General features: G+C 40.2%; 2 protein-coding genes across 2 annotated transcripts in view; both read right to left on the reverse strand.

Annotated features, from left to right (window-relative positions):
- Window positions 1–4,308, reverse strand: part of LOC117458041 (trichohyalin-like) — a 50,785-nt gene extending 46,477 nt beyond the window's left edge. The window contains exon 1 of the mRNA XM_034098280.2: window positions 4,138–4,308. Within this exon, the coding sequence (XP_033954171.1) occupies window positions 4,138–4,308 (171 nt within the window). The remainder of the gene's footprint in view (window positions 1–4,137) is intronic.
- A 784-nt stretch (window positions 4,309–5,092) lies between these two features.
- On the reverse strand, window positions 5,093–18,677 carry psmg1 (proteasome (prosome, macropain) assembly chaperone 1). Its single transcript, XM_034098715.2, has 7 exons — window positions 18,470–18,677; window positions 15,907–16,010; window positions 13,964–14,100; window positions 12,051–12,113; window positions 10,522–10,720; window positions 5,366–5,496; window positions 5,093–5,234 (listed from the first exon to the last, which is right to left on the reverse strand). Exons 1-7 carry the CDS (start codon window positions 18,586–18,588, stop codon window positions 5,157–5,159), a joined length of 831 nt encoding a protein of 276 aa, XP_033954606.1. The 5' UTR covers window positions 18,589–18,677; the 3' UTR covers window positions 5,093–5,156.
- Between the last annotated feature and the right edge of the window lie 3,845 nt (window positions 18,678–22,522).

A 22,522-nucleotide genomic window follows, 5' to 3' on the forward strand; every position in this document is an offset into this window, starting at 1 on the left:
TAGACAAAAGTTAAACAAGTACAAACCACAGACTGCCTGTGTCATGGAGAATACAGTAAATTGTAGTAAATTGCACAGACAGCAGTTAGTAAGATTGATTTCAGTTGCCACGGTTTTGAAAACTTTTGTCACGTAGTGATCGTCTTCTCAATAGAACATCTTTGATAACGGCGTGGTGTTGTTGCAAGAAGTCCCGACGCAGAATACTTTTGCTGTAGTACAGGGCAGAGCCATATAATAGTAATAATATGGCTCTGGTACAGGGGTGCACATAACTGGTACGCAGGTTATGTGCGTAATCTGAAATGCGTACCGTCACTTGTATCACAAAGCGCATTTACGTACCGACGTACTTGTGAAGCTTTTCCAGAAGGCGGTTAGATCACCGGACGACAGAGTCGGTCTCCGTGTGCACAGACAGGCTGCTGTTAACGCCAACCGGCTGCGGAGGGAGACTCCCCCCTTCACTGGAGAACTGCGCTAAAACAGCTGATCAAAACGTTCACACTGTGGTCACGAAGTACTCCACTAGCCCCCCCCCCCCTGTCGACTTTCCTGAAGTACTCCTCCGTTGATAGAAATCAACACGTAATGATTGATAGGTGTGTGGGTTGTCTTTCATTTTGACATGCAGAAAAATGTTATAATAAACATACATACTGTATGTTAAATTGATATATCCGCCTTCTTTCATTTATCTTTCCATTCCCACAACAATATACATAAATAAATGGCATATTTTGGACATAGTTCGAATCATGATTAATACATTTTTAAGCTCTGATTAATCTGATTAAAAATTGTAATCGTTTGACAGCCCTAGTATATATATATGTATATATATGTATGTATATATATGTATGTGTATATGTATGTATATATATGTATATATATATATATATATATATATATGTATATATATATATGTGTATATATATATGTATATTATATATATATATAGTTGTAAGTCACTTCGGATAAAAGCGTCAGCTAAATGAAATGTAATGTAATACCGTACATGTATAAGTCTTGTTTATTTCAACAACAAGAACAAGAAACGTCATCCATCTTCTCTGTTTGTTGTTGAGTGTGTGAAAGAACATTATATCACAAGATGGATGCCGTCCTGTTATTGTCACGTGTGTGAAATTACTATAGATTAATACACTCTTACACCAAATAAATAACAAATAGATACAAACCGATGAATACTCTTACACCAAATAAATAAGTAATAGATACAAACAGAGAGATTACATACCTTTCCGGTGACGGGGGTTCATAATCAGAGTCATTACTGTCCCCTGTATGCGTGACGAGATCACTGTCTTCCGACGGAGAGTCCTGAAATACGATGTCCAATGCCTCCTCTACGGACAAAAAAGTCTTCTTTCTGGCTGCCATTGTTACAATGAAGACAAAGAAAACAAATCCTGCTATTTTGCTGATCGATCTGCCGTTCTCTGCTCTCCTGTCGCTGCGGGACATGCTATGCTATGCTATAGCCTAGTATGCTGCTTCAAAAGAATGGGCCTGGGCTGTGCTTAAACCAGCTATACTGCCTTTATTTATACTTACGCAACCTCCTATCTCTGGAACCCATTGGTTGATTTGGGTGATTGACACCTTTTTTGAATCGTTAGAGCCAATCAAATCGAGTAGCAGTTTCAAAATACGTAAATACGTTACGCCTGCGGAGGGGGAGCTATGCGTAAACTGCATCTCCCGCAGCTGAAGCCACGGACTGTTAATCGTAGGACCTACTCTTCTGCCGTGAATGAAAGGATTGATTATCAGTAATCATTTTAAAGTGACAAGGGACATTGGATTAACCCTGAGCAGCGTTTTTATTCCTTTGAACACAACTTTTGATCACAAAACAGCCAAGGTAAGACCTAATTATTTTCATGGATTTGAAAACTGATATTGTTTACTTGTTATGTTCTGGCTGCTAGCTCGGTTAATGTTGTGCCTGTAGTGATGGGGGGTATACCCATGGAATCTGTGGAATCTCAGCTTTCAGAAAATGTGTTGTTTGTGCAGAAAGTATGAATTATAAATGATCGTTTTTGTGAGTTATGAGCAGAAATAGCAAGTGAGACTTATTTTTCGTATTGTCAGTTAGCCAAGTTTCCTCCGGTCAGATGGGTATGGAATATTAATAGTTTCATGAATGACACTTCAGATATAGTACTGTTGCTATACATATAGCATTTTCGGACCCGAGCTCGGGTCCGTGGGGCTTAAGAGGTTAATGAATAGAGAATATAAATCAAGAAGAAAAGCCCATCAACACTACATCAAAGTACCCTTAAGATTTACAACATTTTGCAAGTACGTCTAGATCAGGGATGGGCAACTTTGATGGTGGTGGGGGCCACATAATTGATGTACTGGCCACCAGGGGGCCGCAGATTCACTTGGAACACACACAAATTCCATGTGTTGTATGTAATTATTAACAAATATACTAAGTCTGACATCTTCATTGACATTTTACAATCAAAGGGAACATCCCCAATAAATGGGAACATCCTTTAATAAGCTCACTAAACAAATATCAGTTCACAGAAATGTTATTTCATTTGTACAAGTGGCATGTTTGTATTGAACAGGTTATTAAACAGTGGAATAAAGCTATTTTAAACTATTGGAAAGCATGGAAATTGTGTGTATTGAGATTAACCCAGACATTAGTTGTCTAACTTGAACCTAAAACACTTGTAGCCAGTCTCTGCATTCTCCTTATTCCACAATAAGGGGAATGTCAACACGCCCGCACTTTGCTGTTCCTCAGCGCCACTCCCCCTCCCTCCCGCTGAAATTATGAATGAAAAGCGTAGTAATCATAGATAACACGGCAGGGTCCGTGACAGTTTGTTTTCATCTGATTTCAAATAAACAAAGTCTTTTTAAGAATATTAAACTTTTTTCGCCAAATTCAGATGATAAATACAACTTTTAAGCTTGTAAAGGCAACATTATAAGAGGCAATTTAACGTCACAGCAGGCATAACAACAGCCGGTGTTTCTTGTGAGGGTTTCCCCGGGAAACAAACACAATACACACAAATGCATCACAGATTATTTTGTGGTATTTGAAATCATGTACGCAGCTCGCGACGTAACTAGGAGTCTAGTGGACGGTATCAGTACTACAAGTAAAAAAAATGAAAAAAAAAAAATAATATTTTTTTTAATTTATTTATTTTTTATTAATTACGTTGTTTATAAATTAATATGAGGGCCGCAAAAAGAGGAGGTGGGGGCCGCATGCGGGCCGCCATTTGCCCATCCCTAGTCTAGATACTTAAGTATAATTTTGACATATTTACAAACTAACTAATTATAACTAGTGCATTATTGTGCTATAACTAGTAATATTGCAAATATGGGTATTATACACACATGCATTTCCAAACATTTGGACTACCTATGTTGCAAATGTATTATCTTTTCAATTTCCACACGGCATCTATTGCACGTCTGTCCGTCCTGAGAGAGGTTATTAGATTGCACGTCTGTCCGTCCCTCCTCTGTTGCTCTCCCTGAGGTTTCTCCCATTTTTCCCTTTAAACTGGGTTTTCTTTGGAAGTTTTTCCTTGTACGATGTGAGGGTCTAAGGACAGAGGGTGTCGTATTGTCAAACTGATATTCTGTACACACTGTGAAGACCACTGAGACAAATGTAACATTTGTGATATTGGGCTATATAAATAAACATTGATTGATTGATAGATGGGAAAGTGGACCTCATTTAGTGGAGTAGTTTAATCTCCTTGATTTATTAGTATTAATCTGAATCTGCAAAAGAACTAATAGGCTCCTGTCAATTAAATGTATAGTGGAGTAAAAAATAAAATGTGAGGTTTAAGTTAAGTATAAAAGTACAGTAGCCTACCTCCTCGGTAAATGTACTTATTTACTCTTCCCTTCGCAGTGTTGCTACTTTTACTGAGGTTACTTCACATTAATTTCGACTTTTTTAACCAACTGGTCTGGACCGGTCATCACCACCACTAACGGTCTCTTTCGACAGCCTAGCAACAGTACAAGCTAGCTTAGCAACGGTCTCTTTCGACAGCCTAGCAACAGTACAAGCTAGCTTAGCTCTTTAACATTAAATGCCAAACTCACAGATGGGTGCTCCATAAAGTTGTGCTCGCTCTCCACCAAGGCTCCCACCGCCACCACAGCATGGTTCCTCTCGGCCAGCACCTTGTTGGCTCCTCCGGGGAATGGGGGCTCTTTGCTCAGCTGGACAGGAGCTCTGCACCTGCCGCTTGTCGACGGTTTAAACCTGCTCATTGGAGACGATAGCCTGATGCTAGCTCACTGCCAACTATCTTGTCTGTACACACACAGTTCACTGGGTTATTCATTGGCGTGATAGTAATGGCGGGTTTCAATGTTATACTTTGCACACTAGTCGTTAACTTTCTTCAATACTAAAAAAAGAAGTAGAAATCCCTCTTTAATTTGTAAAAGCTAAGTAAACATCAACTGGTTTGTTTGAGTTTCGCTCACTTTAACTATCCGACGTTGAACCAACAGCTCAACAGCGCATTACTGCCCGACCTGGATAAGAGGAGATGTTGTGTTAATTCTATACACCTATAAGGATTAAGTAGTCTACCTTTATTTATTTCATTAATTTCTGTGGAGTAAACTAAAAATAATGTTATTTTTAAAGTTTGGATTACTATTAAAGATACAACCAAATGATAAGGATAAATGAAAGGTCTGAACACAAACTGCTATTTTCACAAAATACAGGTAAAGAAGAAAACACTTATTTTTTCGAACAAAAGAAGCCTATTAGTTTTTGAATTATGTTAAAACTAATACATTAAAACGTAATACAGGCATAGAGTTTAATTACAAATTCTTAAAACAACTGAAAAAATAATCTCAATGTTCACGAGTAACAAACTAATTGACATTAATTGAATCTCTCATTTTAAACAAACTTCTTGCAGATATTCCATTAATTATTTTTGGTTAACTATGCAATTTGAACAACACAGAACATCTTAAATAAATACAATTTATTATTATCAATAATAATATCAAAACAAAGGCTTTCTTTACTTTAATTTCTTTATTAAAAAATGACAATATTTAACCACTTGTGTAAATTCATTGCATAGACATGATCAGATATAAAGATTACTCTGGATGTTGGTGGTTCTCACGATCTTGCGGAGGATGTCTGCGCTCGGAGAAGGGTCCAACTAAAGAGACAGAGAGAAAGGAAAGCAGGGTCAAAGATGAGAACAACAGGAAACACTTAAAAAGCTTTTAAGTTTGTTATTTTGACCTTTAACAGAGCCCTTAGATGAGTAATAAACAAAAAGCAGCTCACCTTTATGGACTTGCCGAGTTTGGTTAGTGTGGGTTTGAATGTCTCCATGGTGACGGAGTCTGGGCCGATGACGTCGCTGTAACACTGGTAAACAATGGAGGGGATGCGGTGGACCTCACAGTGGTTCAGTACTGAGAAAGTAAGAAGGATTAAACAATCAGAATAGCTGAATACTGGACATGACCTCAAGGTCGTCAGACTTACAGACTCAAGATATTCCATCAGGACCAAAACCTCTCGCCACCTGAATAGTTTCTTCCCCTCCGCTACCGGCCTCATCAACAAGGCCCGGCCCCCCCACTGACACTTTACCTCAGCCACACATGTCAAACTCAAATCAGGCCCTTGATGGATTTAATTTCGGCCCGCAGGATAATTTCTAATTACCATTAGATCTTGCCCGCCGGTATATTGCACGCACACCTTGACTCCATCCTGAGGGTTTCCTCCGCTCAGAGCCTGAGCCCAAACATTGATGAACTTGCTCCCAAGATGAGATGCCAAGTATCTGCTTGAACTAGCATCACAGAGCAGCACACTGAGTTTACATGGATGTTTCCTTCTGCACTTTCTTTCTTGAGACAACAGGGCATGTTTGGTTTTTTCTTTGAGGGAAATAGTTTTTTTGAAGCTGTTGTTGGCCTGTGGGAAGATGTACTCATAATCATGTAGTCATTTTCTTTCCTACTTAGTAATACACCATAAACCCATTCAGATTTGTTTATTTTACAGTATTACTCCCCGTAGATAGTGTGAGCAGCATGTACTTTTAAAGTAGTGTGCAGCAGGGACATGTTTGTAAACTAAAACTAAAATAATAAATCTGTGAAATAAAAGAAACAATAACTTTTAAGAAAAACTGAAATAATGACACCTGAGTAAAAACGGTATATCAGAACTGTGTTACAGACTCACATTTTTGCCAAGGACACCAGACTCAGACACAATCCCACATGACACAGGACTGTTAAACTCCTCCACGTTTACTATTCACGCATTTTATTTGTCTTAAGTATAGCATGTTGCATTGTTGTTGGAGCAGTTTAGTTCAGATTTTCATCGCCAAAAACTCCACTGTATCTATTTTGCGCATGACAGTGAAGCCTTTGACATGTTAATCTTTGTCTCGACTTTCAGTGTCTTTAAGTGCTTTGGGATAAAAACGAAACGGTTCGTGATCTCCGCTGAGTGAAAAGAAGCACTAATGGCACTACATTTCATTGAGTTGGCAGAGGATGTTGTGCCAAGACATTTATAGTTTTCCTTGAATTACACACCTCAGGAGCTGTTTGGGTTCACTGTCCCACTCAAGGACACTTGAGATATGTAACAAATTAAACTGGCTAGACCTGGATTAATTGATCCGACACACAAGGGGATAACTTCCGTCACTTTCATTTACATCCAGGTAACATTATGGTGCTTTTGAGATTACTGAATAGCAATTGAAGCGTTCATTAATTCATTCGAGTGAAAATGACCATGAGAAGATCTGTAGTGTAATAAACAGTTAATGTTAGTTACTGAATAAAAGAAGATCAGTCTTTCTTTAAAGAGTCCTCTCCTGCTGATGTTCAGGTGTATATCAGTATGTAGTGTCTCTACTTTAAAGAGTCCTCTCCTGCTGATGTTCAGATGTATATCAGTATGTAGTGTCTCTACTTTAAAGAGTCCTCTCCTGCTGATGTTCAGGTGTATATCAGTATGTAGTGCCTCTACTTTAAAGAGTCCTCTCCTGCTGATGTTCAGGTGTATATCAGTATGTAGTGTCTCTACTTTAAAGAGTCCTCTCCTGCTGATGTTCAGGTGTATATCAGTATGTAGTGTCTCTACTTTAAAGAGTCCTCTCCTGCTGATGTTCAGGTGTATATCAGTATGTAGTGTCTCTACTTTAAAGAGTCCTCTCCTGCTGATGTTCAGGTGTATATCAGTATGTCGTGTCTCTACTTTAAAGAGTCCTCTCCTGCTGATGTTCAGGTGTATATCAGTATGTAGTGTCTCTACTTTAAAGAGTCCTCTCCTGCTGATGTTCAGGTGTATATCAGTATGTAGTGTCTCTACTTTAAAGAGTCCTCTCCTGCTGATGTTCAGGTGTATATCAGTATGTAGTGTCTCTACTTTAAAGAGTCCTCTCCTGCTGATGTTCAGGTGTATATCAGTATGTAGTGTCTCTACTTTAAAGAGTCCTCTCCTGCTGATGTTCAGGTGTATATCAGTATGTAGTGTCTCTACTGTGACATGTCTCCATGTTTTAATGTTCAAAAAGCTCTTCATTTTTCTCATACTCCCTGTGCTGCAGCACCTCTCTTCACCCTCCGTCTGAAACCAGAGCCCAGTCTGCTCTGATTGGTTAGCTGGCAGTCTTAGTTTGTTTTACTAATTGTGTTATAATAACGTGTGCATACTTAGCAACTTACCACTTTATCTGCCATATCTGCTGTTGTAATCATGTACATTTCCCCGTTGCGGGACAAATAAAGGATTTCTAAATTCTGATTCTGTTTTTCTGCACAAAAATACTGAGGTCTTGTAAACTGATATTGATTTTAATTTTAGTGGCTATAGAGTGGTGCAGTGACACGTCCTAAACCCCGGAAGTAAGCTGCGCATGTGTTCCCTGGACAAAACGCAATGCAATTTCTCCATAGGGTTTAGGAAAATAGCTGGAACTAAGGTCTGTGGTTGAGACACATTTAAGAGACGGATCACGTTTTGTTCAGCCGGATAATCTCCACATGTCTATCCTACTTTTATAATTTTAGAATCATAAATCTAGTCGCCAGAAGCAAAATGCTAACGTTATGCTATAAAGGAACTACATCAGGGTCGCTGCTTCAACGTCACGCCAACTTAAGATCTAAATGGTACAAGTTGAAGCGTTTGTTTTAACAGTTTGCAGGAAGATTTGCTTTCAAGCAGAACAGGGGGGAAAACAAACTTAGAGTGTTTACGTGTTCGGCGTAATGACGTACAACGGCCTCCACAACTTCTGTGGTCCTATTCAGCCACTTGGTAACTAGGGATGCCAGAAACTGACCATGATCAAATTCGAAAATCGGACAGCCCTGGCGAATATTAATCGATTATTCGCCGCTGCTGGCTTCCTCCAAGTTTACAGTAAAACAAACTGGTGGTGTGACCAATGGCCATTTACAATTACTATTACTATTATTAGCATTAGTCTATATTTTGGTTGAAACTAAGCCAGGAAAATAAATAAAAACATAAATAATAATGCAGCTAGTACAGAACGCAGCTGCACGTCTCCTGACTGGCCACAAAAGGCGTGACCACATTACCCCCATTCTGGCCTCACTTCACTGGCTTCCAGTTCGATTACGAATAGATTTTAAACTCCTTTTATTTGTTTTTAAGGCCCTAAACGGGCTGGCTCCGGCTTATATAGCTGACTTAATCCAGCGATACACCCCAGCCAGAGCTCTAAGGTCTGCCGACCAAATGCTGCTGGTAGTGCCGAAAACCAGCCTAAAAACTAGAGGGCACCGAGCCTTCGCAGCAGCTGGTCCCAGGCTCTGGAACACTCTGCCCTTACCTGTGAGGTCGGCCCAGACACTAGGGGCTTTTAAATCCTCTCTAAAAACACACTTTTTCTCTCTGGCCTTTTAAAAGTGAGCAGAGCATGACATTTTTCATTTTGTATTTTAACTGTGTCTGCCTTTATATTTGTTGTTTTTAACTTAAATGCTACAAATTGCAATATGTTCCGTATATTTTTTATTCATGTACAGCACTTTGGCGCGACCGAAAGTTGTTTTAAAATGTGCTTTATAAATAAACTTGATTTGATTTTGATTTGATAATAAAAAAATATATAAATAAAATCGAATTTTAAAAATAATTTTCGATTCTGGCATCCCTATTGGTAACAACCATCGCTTTTCAGACACGTCAACTCTTCAGAAATCACCAGTGGGGTCACTGCTGATGTATTTAATGTCGTAGAACAAAACGTGATCCGTCTCTTCAACGTGTCTCAACCACAGACCTTATTTCCAGCTATTTTCCTAAATCCTATGGAGAGATCCCATTGGCTCTGAGACGAGGAAACAGGAAGTGGTAAAATGCTAACTCACTTCCGGGTTTTAGGACGCGTCACTGCAACACTACATCGGATTTAACATTTAGAAAACTGTGGCTTACGACACACAATAAACTCATTTTCTGGAATCAGCAGCACTCGGATTTACCAACAAAGTGCCTCCTCATGAACATAAGATAAAAGGTCACGCTGGAGCAGAGGGTTTAAAGAGAGTTTCTTCAATGGGTTTAATATGCAAACCTCCCGTCTCTTCTGCAATAATCAAGCTGCCCTTCTCCAAATATCTAGAGGCTGAAGAAGGAAAGCCGAGTTGTGCAGCTTTTAAGTGTTTCTTTGTGTGGGCAAATGTGAGACGGTAAAATATTGAAAGCGGACTTCTGTTTTTTTTAATGCACATATTTTATATTTCATCCCATTCTATTTCAATGTAAATACTGCTATATTGTATTTTTTAATGTTATTATAGTTTTCTTAAAATAGTTCTGTGTTTTTGTTTTACTTTTATTGTTGGAGCTATATATATCTCTTTATATTATTTAATAGTTTAACATTTATTTTCTTGCTGTTTATAGTGTTTATTATTATCATTTATTTATATGTATTCTTAGTTAGCGTCATAAGTTAAAGTAGTTTCTATGCTTTTATTTTGAAGGCATGTTTTGGGCACTGGGTGATTAGAGCACATGGTGTAATTGTATATATTGGAGACAGGTGGTGGTGGGAGCCAGAGCACTAGTAGGCAAGCGGTTTTTTACCAGGGTGTTTCAAGCCACACAAGGGAAAGCCATAGGAAAGGCTTAAGGAACGAGATATAGGAAACCTGTTCATTGTATTTTGTTATACGAATAAAATGCACAACGGAGAATCTTGTCTGGACCTGGATCATTGCCCTGCGTACGATCCGCTAACTAGTGCCTCAGCGGCTGTTAAGTTAACTATCTGTTTTAGTTCTATATGATTTTGGCCGCTACATTTATGTATGCACCACGACACCAAGTCAAATTCCTCGTACGTGTCAACCTACCTGGTGATAAACCTGTTTCGGATTCAAGTGTCGGCAGTTTGAGATGCGAGAGTCAGAGAGAACCAGTCGTACCTGCAGCCTGAAGTCCAGTCACTATGTTGGGCTGCTCCAGTGATTTGCAGACAGGCTTCCCAGAGAAAGCAGCGGAGTGGAGCGAGCGCAGGAAGGGAGCCGAGCTGCTGCTCAGGTAGTCGGCCGTCTTAAACTCAGACACAGAGCTCTCGGAGAGCACCGTCACATTCAGCTGTCTGAGCTGCAGGCAGTCGAACACCTGCAGGAGAGAGAGGGGCACCGTTAGCTAAAACACAACAGAGTGGGACAGTGTCATCCCATAGGCCATAAGAAGGTTAAACACCTGCACTTTTGAAAGAACATCCATAACATTCATCTGTTTGCAACTTATATATATCAATATTCCAATTACTTGTATATAGACTATTCTGCACTATTTCATAACTACACTGTAGCTGTGGTCCGGCAGTGGCTCAGTCAGTAGGGGCTTGGACTGGGAGCTGTAGGGTCGCCGGTTCAAGTCCCCGACCAGACCTAAATATGGAGTGTGGACTGCTACTTGGAGAGGTCCCAGTTCACCTCCTGCCCTGCCGTGGTGCCCTTGAGCAAGGCAACGGACACCCCCCTCACTCACTCACTCACTCACTCACTCCCATTGCTCCCCGGGCGCTGTACACTAGCTGCCCTGGTACTAGGATGAGTTAAATGCAGAGAACACATGTCGCTGTGCATTAAAGAGGGTTTCATCGCTCCCAATTCTATTCTATGTACATATGACAATAATAATAACTTAGATTTATACAGCGCCTTTCAGGGGACCCAAAACAGCAAAGAACAGGAGTAAAACAAACATGTGGTATATTAAACTACCATTTACATTTTCTATTGAACTTACAGCATTGTTTAATCATTGAAGTGATAATGCTTAACTTACATGTTTTAATTTACTCCCCTAAAGTTACTCTTACCTCCAAAAACACGTCGGTCAGGACTGCAGAAAGCTTGCACCTCTTCCGGCGCAGACTAAAGACTCATCTCTTTCGACTCCACTTCGAGCGATAGAATTACTAACAAAGAACTGCTAACAGAGCACTTATATACTAATCTATATTATCTAAAGCCAGTTGAGTAGCACTTGAAATGCTTGGCTCTATGAAACCTGGTGTACTTATATGATTCTGTTTTCTTCAAGGTTGTATCTTCTTGGTCGAATGTACTTATTGTACGTCGCTTTGGATAAAAGCGTCAGCTAAATGCAATGTAATGTATCTCACCCTGAAAAGTCCCGGCATGTTTGGCTTTGTCGTTCTACAGTAAACATTGATTAAAGTGTACCAATATACAACTAACGACGTCCCCTGTAATGTAACGTACAGGACAACCTTTTTCTGTCTGTTATAATCGTGTTGTGTGTCCTTTCCTTACCAACAGGCTTTGAGCTGACGTGCCGATAAACTCCTGTTTCTACATCGATATGCTTCATAGTTGTAGGAAAACGGACATAAATCTGCGACCTGAGGAGAGACAGCTGCTCCTACCAACATCATCTACTCAGTGCCATCCGTCTGATTTGTGTTGTATAAACATACCTTTTCTGTCCATTGGAAAAGCTGGTCTTCTGCAAGGTAGCAAGTCACTTGGCATATCAAAACCTTCAGGGAAAGAAACACAAGAGATATATTATGCAACGTTTTTCAATTAAAGACATGCTTTTAATTCTCATATAGTCTGTGTTATAGAGATGCAAACACGAGGGAGTATCTTTTAAAAAGGGCCCCGTTATGCTTTCAAATTCATATCTTCTGTCTCTACTGGGACATGTCTCCATTCCTTAATGTTCAGAAAGCTCTTTATTGTTCTCACACTGCCTATGCTGCAGCACCTCTTTTCACCCTCTGCCTGGAACCAGTCTGCTCTGATTGGTTAGCTGGCCTGCTCTGTTGTGATTGGTCAACGGCTTAGAGATGTCCCGCCCCTTAGCCTATCACGTACAATGTGTTGGATCCCTAGCCAATAGAAGTGCGAGTGCTACAAAGTGATGGCACGATGTTACAGAAGTAACAAAGGAGTCCATGTGAAGTGTTTCAGGGAGGGGGGGAGAGACTCCCTCTGGTAGGACATTTGAGATTGTAGCCTTTGCAGACCATTTACATGCACTGAAACCTATATAACACACTACAGGAATGCGATAACCATTCTTTTACTTCTAGAGAAAGGTCACTCTGCTGACCATTTGGTTATCTAGCAGACACTGGCAAATTAATGTCTAAAATGCTTAATAATGCTTCAAAATGTAAATAAACTATATTAAATAAACGCAGTCCGATGACAGGGCTCCCCAGTGGATATTTGACACATTATGCTAGCGCTGCATTATTTATATTATTGATTAATCAGCGGATTATTTCTTGATTAACTGTTTGCGCTCTGTGTCGGCAGAAAACGGTGAAAAAGCCGAGCCCCGTGTTCCGGAGCACAAAGTGACGTCTTCAGGTGTCTGATGTGAAACGCAGTAAATCAGTGATGTATCAACTAATGGGTGATTGCTGCGGTATCTGTTGTCCACAGCTGCTTCCCACTGTTTGAGAATCTTCTCCTTCAGCTCATTAAATCCCTGCAGCGTCAGAACACAAGTGTGTAGTAAATCTGACGCGGCACACATCAGACGGCCCGACTTTATGGGAGAGGCGGCGGATTACCAGGGCTCATTAATCCTGTGTGCGTGCGTGGCCTACTTTCCAACTTTTAAAGCTGAAATGCGGTTTCATATTAGATTTTTGAAATGATGCTGACATGACTAGTACAACATACACTACAAAGGTGTTGGATTCATTAACTTCTACTAACTATAAAACGGCTTTAACAGATGTTTTTTATGATTTATTTAAATGTTCATTAGACGCATCTTGTTGTGAAAACACTGAAGGTCCTCTTCCAACATGAGAGCAACATGATAACAAAGGTATCAACTGTAGCTGTGAACATGACAGGATGTGTGATGACCTGGAAGAGCATCAGGACTGTTTGAGGCAGATGATAGCTATGTGATGAACATGATGATTCAGCCTCTATGGAGAGAGACATCAAGCATGCTCATTTCTGACGTGGAGCTAATCTGAAGTAAACATTGAATACTGCTTTCTATTCCTCCATCTTGTGACTGTGTAACTCCCTCTCTTGGATATCAGCATGTGAAGGACACTGCTCAGGAACTACTTGATGCTCTGTATGTGATGACTCCTTCCATTCTGGAGAGGATCACAGATACACGGATCCTGAGGTTGAAGCTCAAGCCGGTGACGAGGGAGATTTTTCTAACACATCTGCATTTCTTTGATCTATCCAATTTCCTCAGGACGTTCCTCCTGTTCGCAGCTTGACAGTGAACTGGGGAGGATCGTTATAATAGGCTCCTGATAAACTAATCAAACAAATGAAAGCTCAGCAGTAAAGTCCGTACACTGACTGATTATTGAGTTCACAGCGCTGTGGGGTCACTCACTGCTGGGTTGTCTTTCGGTCTGTAGAAAACACAGGTCGACTCCTCGCTGGCGACCCCCCCGCTCCTCTCGTTCCACACCGATGCTCGTCCCAGCGCGTCCCAGTTTTCAGAGCTGAGAGCGTACACCGACAGAAACCCTGTGGAGACGGGTGAGAACTCAACAGCAGCTCACACGTCAGACAGACCTACAGTGCCGTTATAGAGCTCTCCTCACAGCGGACATTGGGACAGGTATCTGCTGTGACTCAGGTCTGATCAATTAATGTATAACATATTTAAAAAGTTAATCATTTAAGGTGTTTCTGGGGAAATGCCTACTATTTATTGGTTTCATCCGATGAGCGGTTAGCTTTAATTAGCTGTATGTGACGTTGAAGGGGTCGCTGAACTTATCCAAATCTTAATGATGGGCCAGAAGAAGCCTTTTGTAATCTTTTTGTGTTGTTAGGTTGCAAAATAGTACAAGCATAATTCATATTAAGAGAGCCAAATCAAACTTGTGTTACACTGAACATGTTCACAGTTAGACAAAACAGCTGCAGTTCAAGCCAGAGTCCTGCACGGGTCTGATTTTCAAGACCCGCTCCCGCCCCGCGCCCGAGACGTGCTATACCGAACCCGCCCCGCTACCCGCACATATTGCCAATTAGTTCCGCAACCCGACCCGTCGGCACAAGATCCGCAACCCGACCCGAACCCGCATAGCCTATATATGAGCAGTGAAAACGTGCAATTATTAAAACACGCAGTTGCATATTTTTCTCAAAAAGCGTGGGATGTTGGTTATTTTCTCCATCTAGGAACCAAAAGCCTCCCAGACGTTGGATTTCGCTCTTGAGGAAGTGTTATTGAAAAGGCTGTATTGTCCGTGTGACGAAGGTAACTTCCTCACTATGGACTGACGGCTTCAGGCCGGGTAATAGGGCACTTTATTGGCGTGATTGCACAGTATATGTTGTCTGTGGCTGATGATTGTGTGCACCTGGTGTCCTGTGGTGTCTCCTCCCCCCTCACCTGTGTCTTGTTGTGATGATTGGAGGGTGGGTATTTTAATTTTAGGCTCTGTTGCCCTGTCTGTTGAGAGGGCTGGGTGTGTGTGAGATCCTTGTGGCTGCAGGATGTGGACAAAGAGAACGGCAGGATTGAGACTGTGAACTTTGTGCCCATGATTTTAATAAATGCCCACGCCGGGTTATATTTTTGGACGTTCTGCCTCTGCCTCCTTGCTTGGTCTGGGCCGCTCAACGGTCAGCTTCACAGTCCGCTAGAGAGCTTCACCTCAGCCATTTCGAAGGTGGCGCGCTCAGCAGCAGATTGATGCGCTGCAGAGGTTATGATTATGCGTGGTCCCGCGGGGGAGAGGTCTGAGGATTTAAACATTAAACTAAATTATTATTATTTTAATATATTTATTATGCAATACCCGCGACCCGACCCGCATCATCTTTGTTTTACCTAGAACCGAACCCGGAAAAAAGCGTTTGAAAAAATACCACCCGCGAATCACCTTTTTTGCGGGTCACCCGTCGGACCCGATGCAGGACTCTGGTTCACGCTGACATTGTGTACTTTACCATACTGTGATGGATATTACTATTTATTTCCGACATTTTATTGACAAACAATCCAATGGTGAAATAAGGAACCACATTCACTCAATTAACCTCAAGTTAAAATATTCAAAGTAGCTCTTCTATCAACAATGCCTGGCCGCATTATGTAATTTAGTTCTTGTTGGGTTCTTGTTCTCCTTGTTTTTTCTGTTTGTTTTGCTGAACTGAAAATCTGTGTTATCTCAGAGTTAATGGCGCTGCATGGACTGCTCCATGTTCCAACGTCCTCTGAGGGAACATTAACGTTTCATGTCATCTGTAATAATATTGGGTGTCCTTTCAGAAAGACTCAATAATGGTAATGCAACATTCAGCTGCTCTGACACTTACTGGCGGCGTTGTGTCCCACAGCGAGGATGAAGTCTGAACACGGCAGCTTGTTTCCGGACTTCAGCGACTCGGAGACTTCGGGGCTCCAGTGCAGATGAACCTCCCTGATCAATGAGGGACGGGGGTTAGGAGAAAGCAACAGTTATACAAAACACTGCACAACTAAATAATTAAAGACTAAAGGCCACTTAGTATCCAGCTGCCTGCAAGGAACGACCATGTTTTCCTTAAATCATATCCATATATGTACATACATTTCCATATAGGTCTCTAGCAGATTTGACACAACATTTTTAAGGTTATTTCTCATATTTTATTATTAATGACATCTTTGTCTACTTAACTTAAAGGGAGGGTCGGTAAGAATGGAGAAACCAGCTGGAGTGCGCTAGAATTTGAAAATACACAGCCGGAAAAAATCTGCCCCTTCCTTCAGACTTCCTCACAGAGCCCCTCCTCCAACACACACGAACGTGCACATGACCAATGAGGGCACGAGATAAGTTTGTGCCCAGATGGAAGGCTGACAGGCAGGTAGGCCATCCAATCACTTTAGCCGGGCCGGCTCAGATGATTGGTCGTGCTTTTTACAGCACAACGGCTTCCACAGACGAATTTTTTGTTTGTATTTATTGTCAAAGCATTTAATATATTCATTGCTATCGGGATGTTAAGAGCATTCCATGGAATATAACAAGTGTTTCTGAAGTGAATTACCTACCCCACCTTTAAGCACTCCTTAAGGCCACGATAATCAAACCCCACCTCTCCTCAGAAGAGATTGAATCAGGTACTTTACTTTGAGGTATTTGGACTTGTCAATTGCATGCTATTTTGTACATCTACTGAGCAATCTTGGAAATAGTGTGCTTTTTAAGCCAACTTTATTCGACAGCTCAGTTCAATCTTGCGACCCAGGTCCCGTAGGCATCAGGTTCAACAAATATGTGCTTAAACTGAACGTAAATTGCTTTTTAAAGTCTGCATCACAGGCACAGACTGTGTGTAGATCAGGGGTGTCAAACTCAAGGCCCAGGGGCCGAATCCCGCCCGTGACTTCATTTGATGTGGCCCCACAAGAGCTTGCAAAGAATATAATATGTTTATTATACGGTTCCATGTCGATTTACAGAAGCACGTTGCCATAAACTACATGTCCCACAATGCATCTCAAATGTGATTTTTTTTTTTTCAGAAGTTGCCTTTCTTTCAAAATGTAACTTTTTTTCAAAATTTCATTTATTTTTCTCCAGAATTTGGCTTTTCTTTTTAAAATCATTTTGTGACATTCTCACTGAAGAGAATTGCAATTATTTGCCCCAGACTTCTGCTTTCAGACGTAGTTAATTAAGTTATTACACTATCCGATAATAATCCAATCCAGAGGCAATAGTGTAATATGACACATTATTTTATATTACATTTTTATATGTATTTTTATATAGTCTTATATATAAAACTGGCCCTTTGAGTGCTACCATGATGCTAATGTGGCCCGAGATGAAATTGAGTTTGACACCCCTGGTATAGATTGAATAATAGTATAGTAAGGGTTCTGCAAGGTCGGAAGAACCTGTATGGGAGTGGATTTACAAAAAGGTAGCAATTGTTTAGCTGAGAGTGATGTAATTAGCAGAGGTGTAAGCACATTTACTCAAGTACTGTACTTTTTTGAGATACTTGTACTTTACTAGAGTATTTCCATTATATGCTACTTTGTACTTTTACTCCACTACATGTATTTAATACCTTTAGTTACTCTACAGATGTGGATGAATGATGTGAAATCTAATCAAGTGTTGAATCAGACTTTAGTTCCACCTGGAGTGAATCCACCAGCTACCCTGCAGTCTACAAAGTCATTCAAACCAGCTGCACCTTCACCAGCTTTGAGAACACTTTCATGATCAATCATTATAAAACATATCATATATATTATTCAGAAATGGACCAATCTGCACAACGACTACTTTTACTGTCGCTACTTTAACTATATTTTGATGATCATACTTTTGTACTTTTACTTGTAACAGAGTGTTCCTACACTGTGGTACTTACTTTTACTCAGTACAGGATCTGAGTACTTCTCCCACCTCTGCTGGTTATAATGCCATACACACTAACATCATGCTGCAGGAGTTTGTTGATTGTTTTAGTGATCATTAACATTGTGTCGTTTGAATCTGATCCGTTATTATACGTTTTTAACTGGTTTATATTGAGTCTTATTCACTTCTTTACTCAGCTTTGGATTCCATAATGTACCCATCTTCTATTTTATTGTAAAAATAAACCAAAGCAATACAAATATTGTCACAAAAAGGAAATCAAGGGGTGGGTGAAATGTCATGTGTCATGTTAGCTAGCTAGAGCCTGGAAGATGCTAACTCAGATCAACGTGTTTTACATATGCGTGTATAATGCTCACATACAATATAACGTCTTACAACTTATTTCACCATTTCACATGACTTGATTAAACTGTCTGTCGTCATTAAACTAATATTACATGTCCATGCTTCCTGGTTTCCAGTCCTTATGCTAGCTGGCTAACGTTATTTACCTCTTTTCCTCCAGTTCTCTGCGGATTTCTGCATCCTCTTCGTTCTCATCGACCTCCTCTTCGTCTTCCTCCACAGCCCGGGAATACACCGACAACACTTCACCGAAAAACGTCGCCATAATCACTTAGTTTACTAAAGGAAAAGCGAAAGTTAACTTAGTGGTTCAGACTTGCAGATGTGAAAATACTTCCTCAACTTCCGCCGGCAGCGACACCCCTTCAAAATAAATTCTCAACGCTTGAATCCTTCAGAATAAAATAATAACTTCCACAAACTAAAGCCAAGATAAGGTACACATTATTTTAGGTTAAGACTTATCTTGAGGTACATAACGTTGTACAGGAGCATTGACACGCCAAAAGGTTAGTTATACCTGATAACAAATTACTTAAATTACATACATTTAACAATCTAAAAGCCTGAATAGATAGAATTGGGCTTTTATTAAATTATTATAGTTGCATTTTTGCAGAGGTGGGAGAAGTACTCAGATCTTGTACTTAAAGTGCACTTATCGTGCTATTTTTAGGCAATTTTTTTAAATGTCTATGAAGTGTTTTGTTCAAAATACAAACAGATCACCCATTCTAGCCATGCCATATCCCTCTATTTCACTTCCTGTTTCAAAAGTGCTGATTTTGGGTATAAAGCTTTAAAAAAAAGAATTGATAAAAAAAAAAGGAGGGGGCTGAGCTCATGCGGGGCCTTGCAGCTACTGTCTAAACTAAATACTGCCGTGATGAAACGCCATATCATGGATTATCAAGGATTCTCTCTGAAACAGTCTGGAGCTCAAAGGCTTTCTCTCTTGCCGGTTATACCACAAGGTGAGTTCCTTTTTACTTCCTGCTTCTTCACACACATGCTCTCCAGTACAGGTTAGCTCCGAGTGTTAGCGATGCTAATGTAAACACCGACCATATTACGTTCAAAACAGTCGGGCATTGTTTCTGATAGCAACGTTTCTGATTGGGCCGTGAGTGTAAAACCAGCCTACATTTCCGATATTACATCATATCGGACGCAAATCTGGATCAGCTCCGTTGTATCCCCGTTTTTAGAGATTTGGGTACGGAGGAAAAGAGAGAGGGTTTTATTTTCTGACGCTGCGTGAGTTCCCTGACACACCGAGGACATATATGTATGTATAAAAGACATAAAAAAAGTGCATTTTGCATGATAGGTCCCCTTTAAACTAAAGTAAACTTAAGTAGAAGTAGTGTATACATATTCTGTTACAAATAAAAGTCCTGCATTCAAAATGTTACTCATTAAAAGTAGAAAAGTATTATCATCAAAATATAATGAAAGACAGTAAAAGTAGTCGTTGTGCAGATTGGTCCATTCCAGAATAATATATATGATATGTTTTATAAAGATTGATCATTAAAGTGTTCTCAAAGCTGGTGAAGGTGCAGCTAGTCTGAATGACTTTGTAGACTGCAGGGTAGCTGGTGAATTTACTCCAGGTGGAACTAAAGTCTGATTCAACACTTGATTATATTTCACATCATTCATCCAGATCTGTAAAGTAACCAAAGGTATTAAATACATGTAGTGGAGTAAAAGTACAAAGTAGCATAACATGGAAATACTCAAGTAAAGTACAAGTACCTCAAACAAGTACAGTACTTGAGTAAATGTACTTACTTAGTATGATCCGCTTTCCAAGGTTATTGACATCTACTATAAGTATCCTCCAGCTATCGATATATGAATTAATCATACCTCATATTATATAACATAATCTTTATTTCCCTTGAAGGGATATGCTGCAGAAACCCATTTCCTCAAATGCTCCATACATTTTCATTTAACACAAAACACTAATCAAAGGTAACTTTCCTTAAATAGTAGTAATCTTTTCTCAGACAACAATAATTGAATAAATTATAATATTAAGAGACAGATTTAGCTATGATGGGTTATGACTTCTTACAGTCGTTTACAGCTGGACAAAGGTGAAAAGTAAGTGTTGGAATATCAACTGATAACAGATGGCATTACACAAATGTGGTCGATACAGCAGGGAAAAAGCGTATACAGTGTGTATAGATTTATGTTTCACAGTAATAATATTGACAGGTTACAAAAACCGTAGTGTGTATTTGACTCACATTGTGAATTCATGTGCACCTGTGGTTTAAAGATACACCCAGCATTTATTTCCATCACTGTGATACGAGTTCCTACAAGTAAGGTGTGCATGAATATTTCAAAAGCACAGAAACACCATCAATTGAGCAGCTCAAACAAACAGAGACATGCAACACCAGTCGCTGCTCGCAATCCCTGCTGGGAGCTCAGAGCGGCATGCACGAGTACGGCCTGTCCCTCATTCTGCCTGAGCTGCTCACTTAAATCAATAAATCATTTAAGGCCTGTGTCTCTAGAGGTTTCACATGTATGGCTATACAATTCATAGGGGCTTGAATGTGACAATTAGCACAGGGAATCTTGATGTACTATTTTTAGCCCCTTTGTGCTAATTAAGGTTAAATCTGACATCGCGCATGACGTCTTCGTGGCGATGAATAATTAACACAGGTGGAAGAAAGCAGGAAAACACGATTCTTGAAGGATTCTGGCACATCCTTCAGTTGTACAGCTAGATGGAAACACAAGCCAAGTCATGTTAGGGGAAATTGGCTTCAAGATGACTGCAGAACATCCATCCTTTCCATTGTGTTGTATAATTCATTTTCCCCTTTAAGCTGTGCCCCCCGAGATGAGGGACAAACAGAAATGTGATGACATCAGCACGACCATAAAAATGCTTCATTGACACCAGAAAAAAAATGGTCCAGTGTTGGAAAGACAAACTGGACGGCGGGGTGAAGCCTAGGGTGGAATAGATAGTATAAACTCTATTACCAGGGCCGTGAGATAATGTGGCAAGATGGCCATAAAGCAGCAGAAGAGGGGTTAGCTGTCACAACATGGAGCAACATGCTAGGAGCAAGCTTCAGGCTGCGGTAATATAACGGATAGTGGAGGGAGCGATGGAGAGAGAGAGGGATGTTCTGCAGCTTAACAAACAATAAAGCCTCGGGACGAGAAGAGAGGAATGTCAAGAGGACAAACAGGGAATGTCACAACATCATTGGCTATTAAAAAAAGGGATGAGGAGTCAGAGGACATTCAGAGAGAGACTGAAAGCCTGCCTGTCTTTACCTTGTGAGGCTGCGGTTCTAATTATTGTTATTTATACAGTCGTTCTTCAGCGTCAGAGGCACGAACCTGGCATGTTCCCAAGAGGAGAATTTATAATTATACTGTTGACCCCCCCCTGTGACATTTCCACCAGTGCCGCCGTGTCCCAAAACATCAGGAAATATCAATATCTAACTGGCAGATTAGCAAGAGATTTACTGTGCAAAGCCATGCTTCTACCAAGAGTAATGTTTTCAATTGTAGGTTCTGTTGTTTCATATTTGGCCAACACTCAGCATATCAGCCCACTAATGTACGATTCTTTTAGTGATTTTAGAGAACACTGCAGCCTTGAGAGGAAACCAGCACGACGTTAAGACGTTAAATTCAGTGATTTTTTTGAGGTACTTACACTTCACTTGAGTATTTCCATGTTATGCTAATTTACACTTCTATCTCCTCTTAATCTCAGAAATTATTAGCAATTGTAATTAGCGGCTCCCAAACTGTGGAACCTCTGCCCCTGGAGATCAGACAGGCCTCCACACTGCCTGCTTTTAAATCGCTTCTTAAAACCCACCTCTTCTCCTTAGCGTTTTAACATTTGGCGTTTCAACATCTTTCGGAGTGTTGTTTTTTTGCATTTAAATTGTTTTTTGTTTTTAATTGTACTTGTTTTATGGTGTGTGAGCTGAGCTGTGTTACTTTTTTGTATGCTTTGTTTTATCTATTTGCCTGTACAGCACTTTGGTCTGGAGGTTTAAAGTGCTTTATAAATAAAGTTGTATTGTATTATTGTATTGTATTAAACCCCATATTATATGCTTATGCATTAGGCTGCTCTGTGCCGTTGCTCAAAGTGTCTGAAATTGGCTGGACTAAATTATGAAAATATGCTT

This window comes from Pseudochaenichthys georgianus, chromosome 14 (genome assembly GCF_902827115.2).
Source record: "Pseudochaenichthys georgianus chromosome 14, fPseGeo1.2, whole genome shotgun sequence".
Taxonomy (NCBI): Eukaryota; Metazoa; Chordata; class Actinopteri; order Perciformes; family Channichthyidae; genus Pseudochaenichthys; species Pseudochaenichthys georgianus.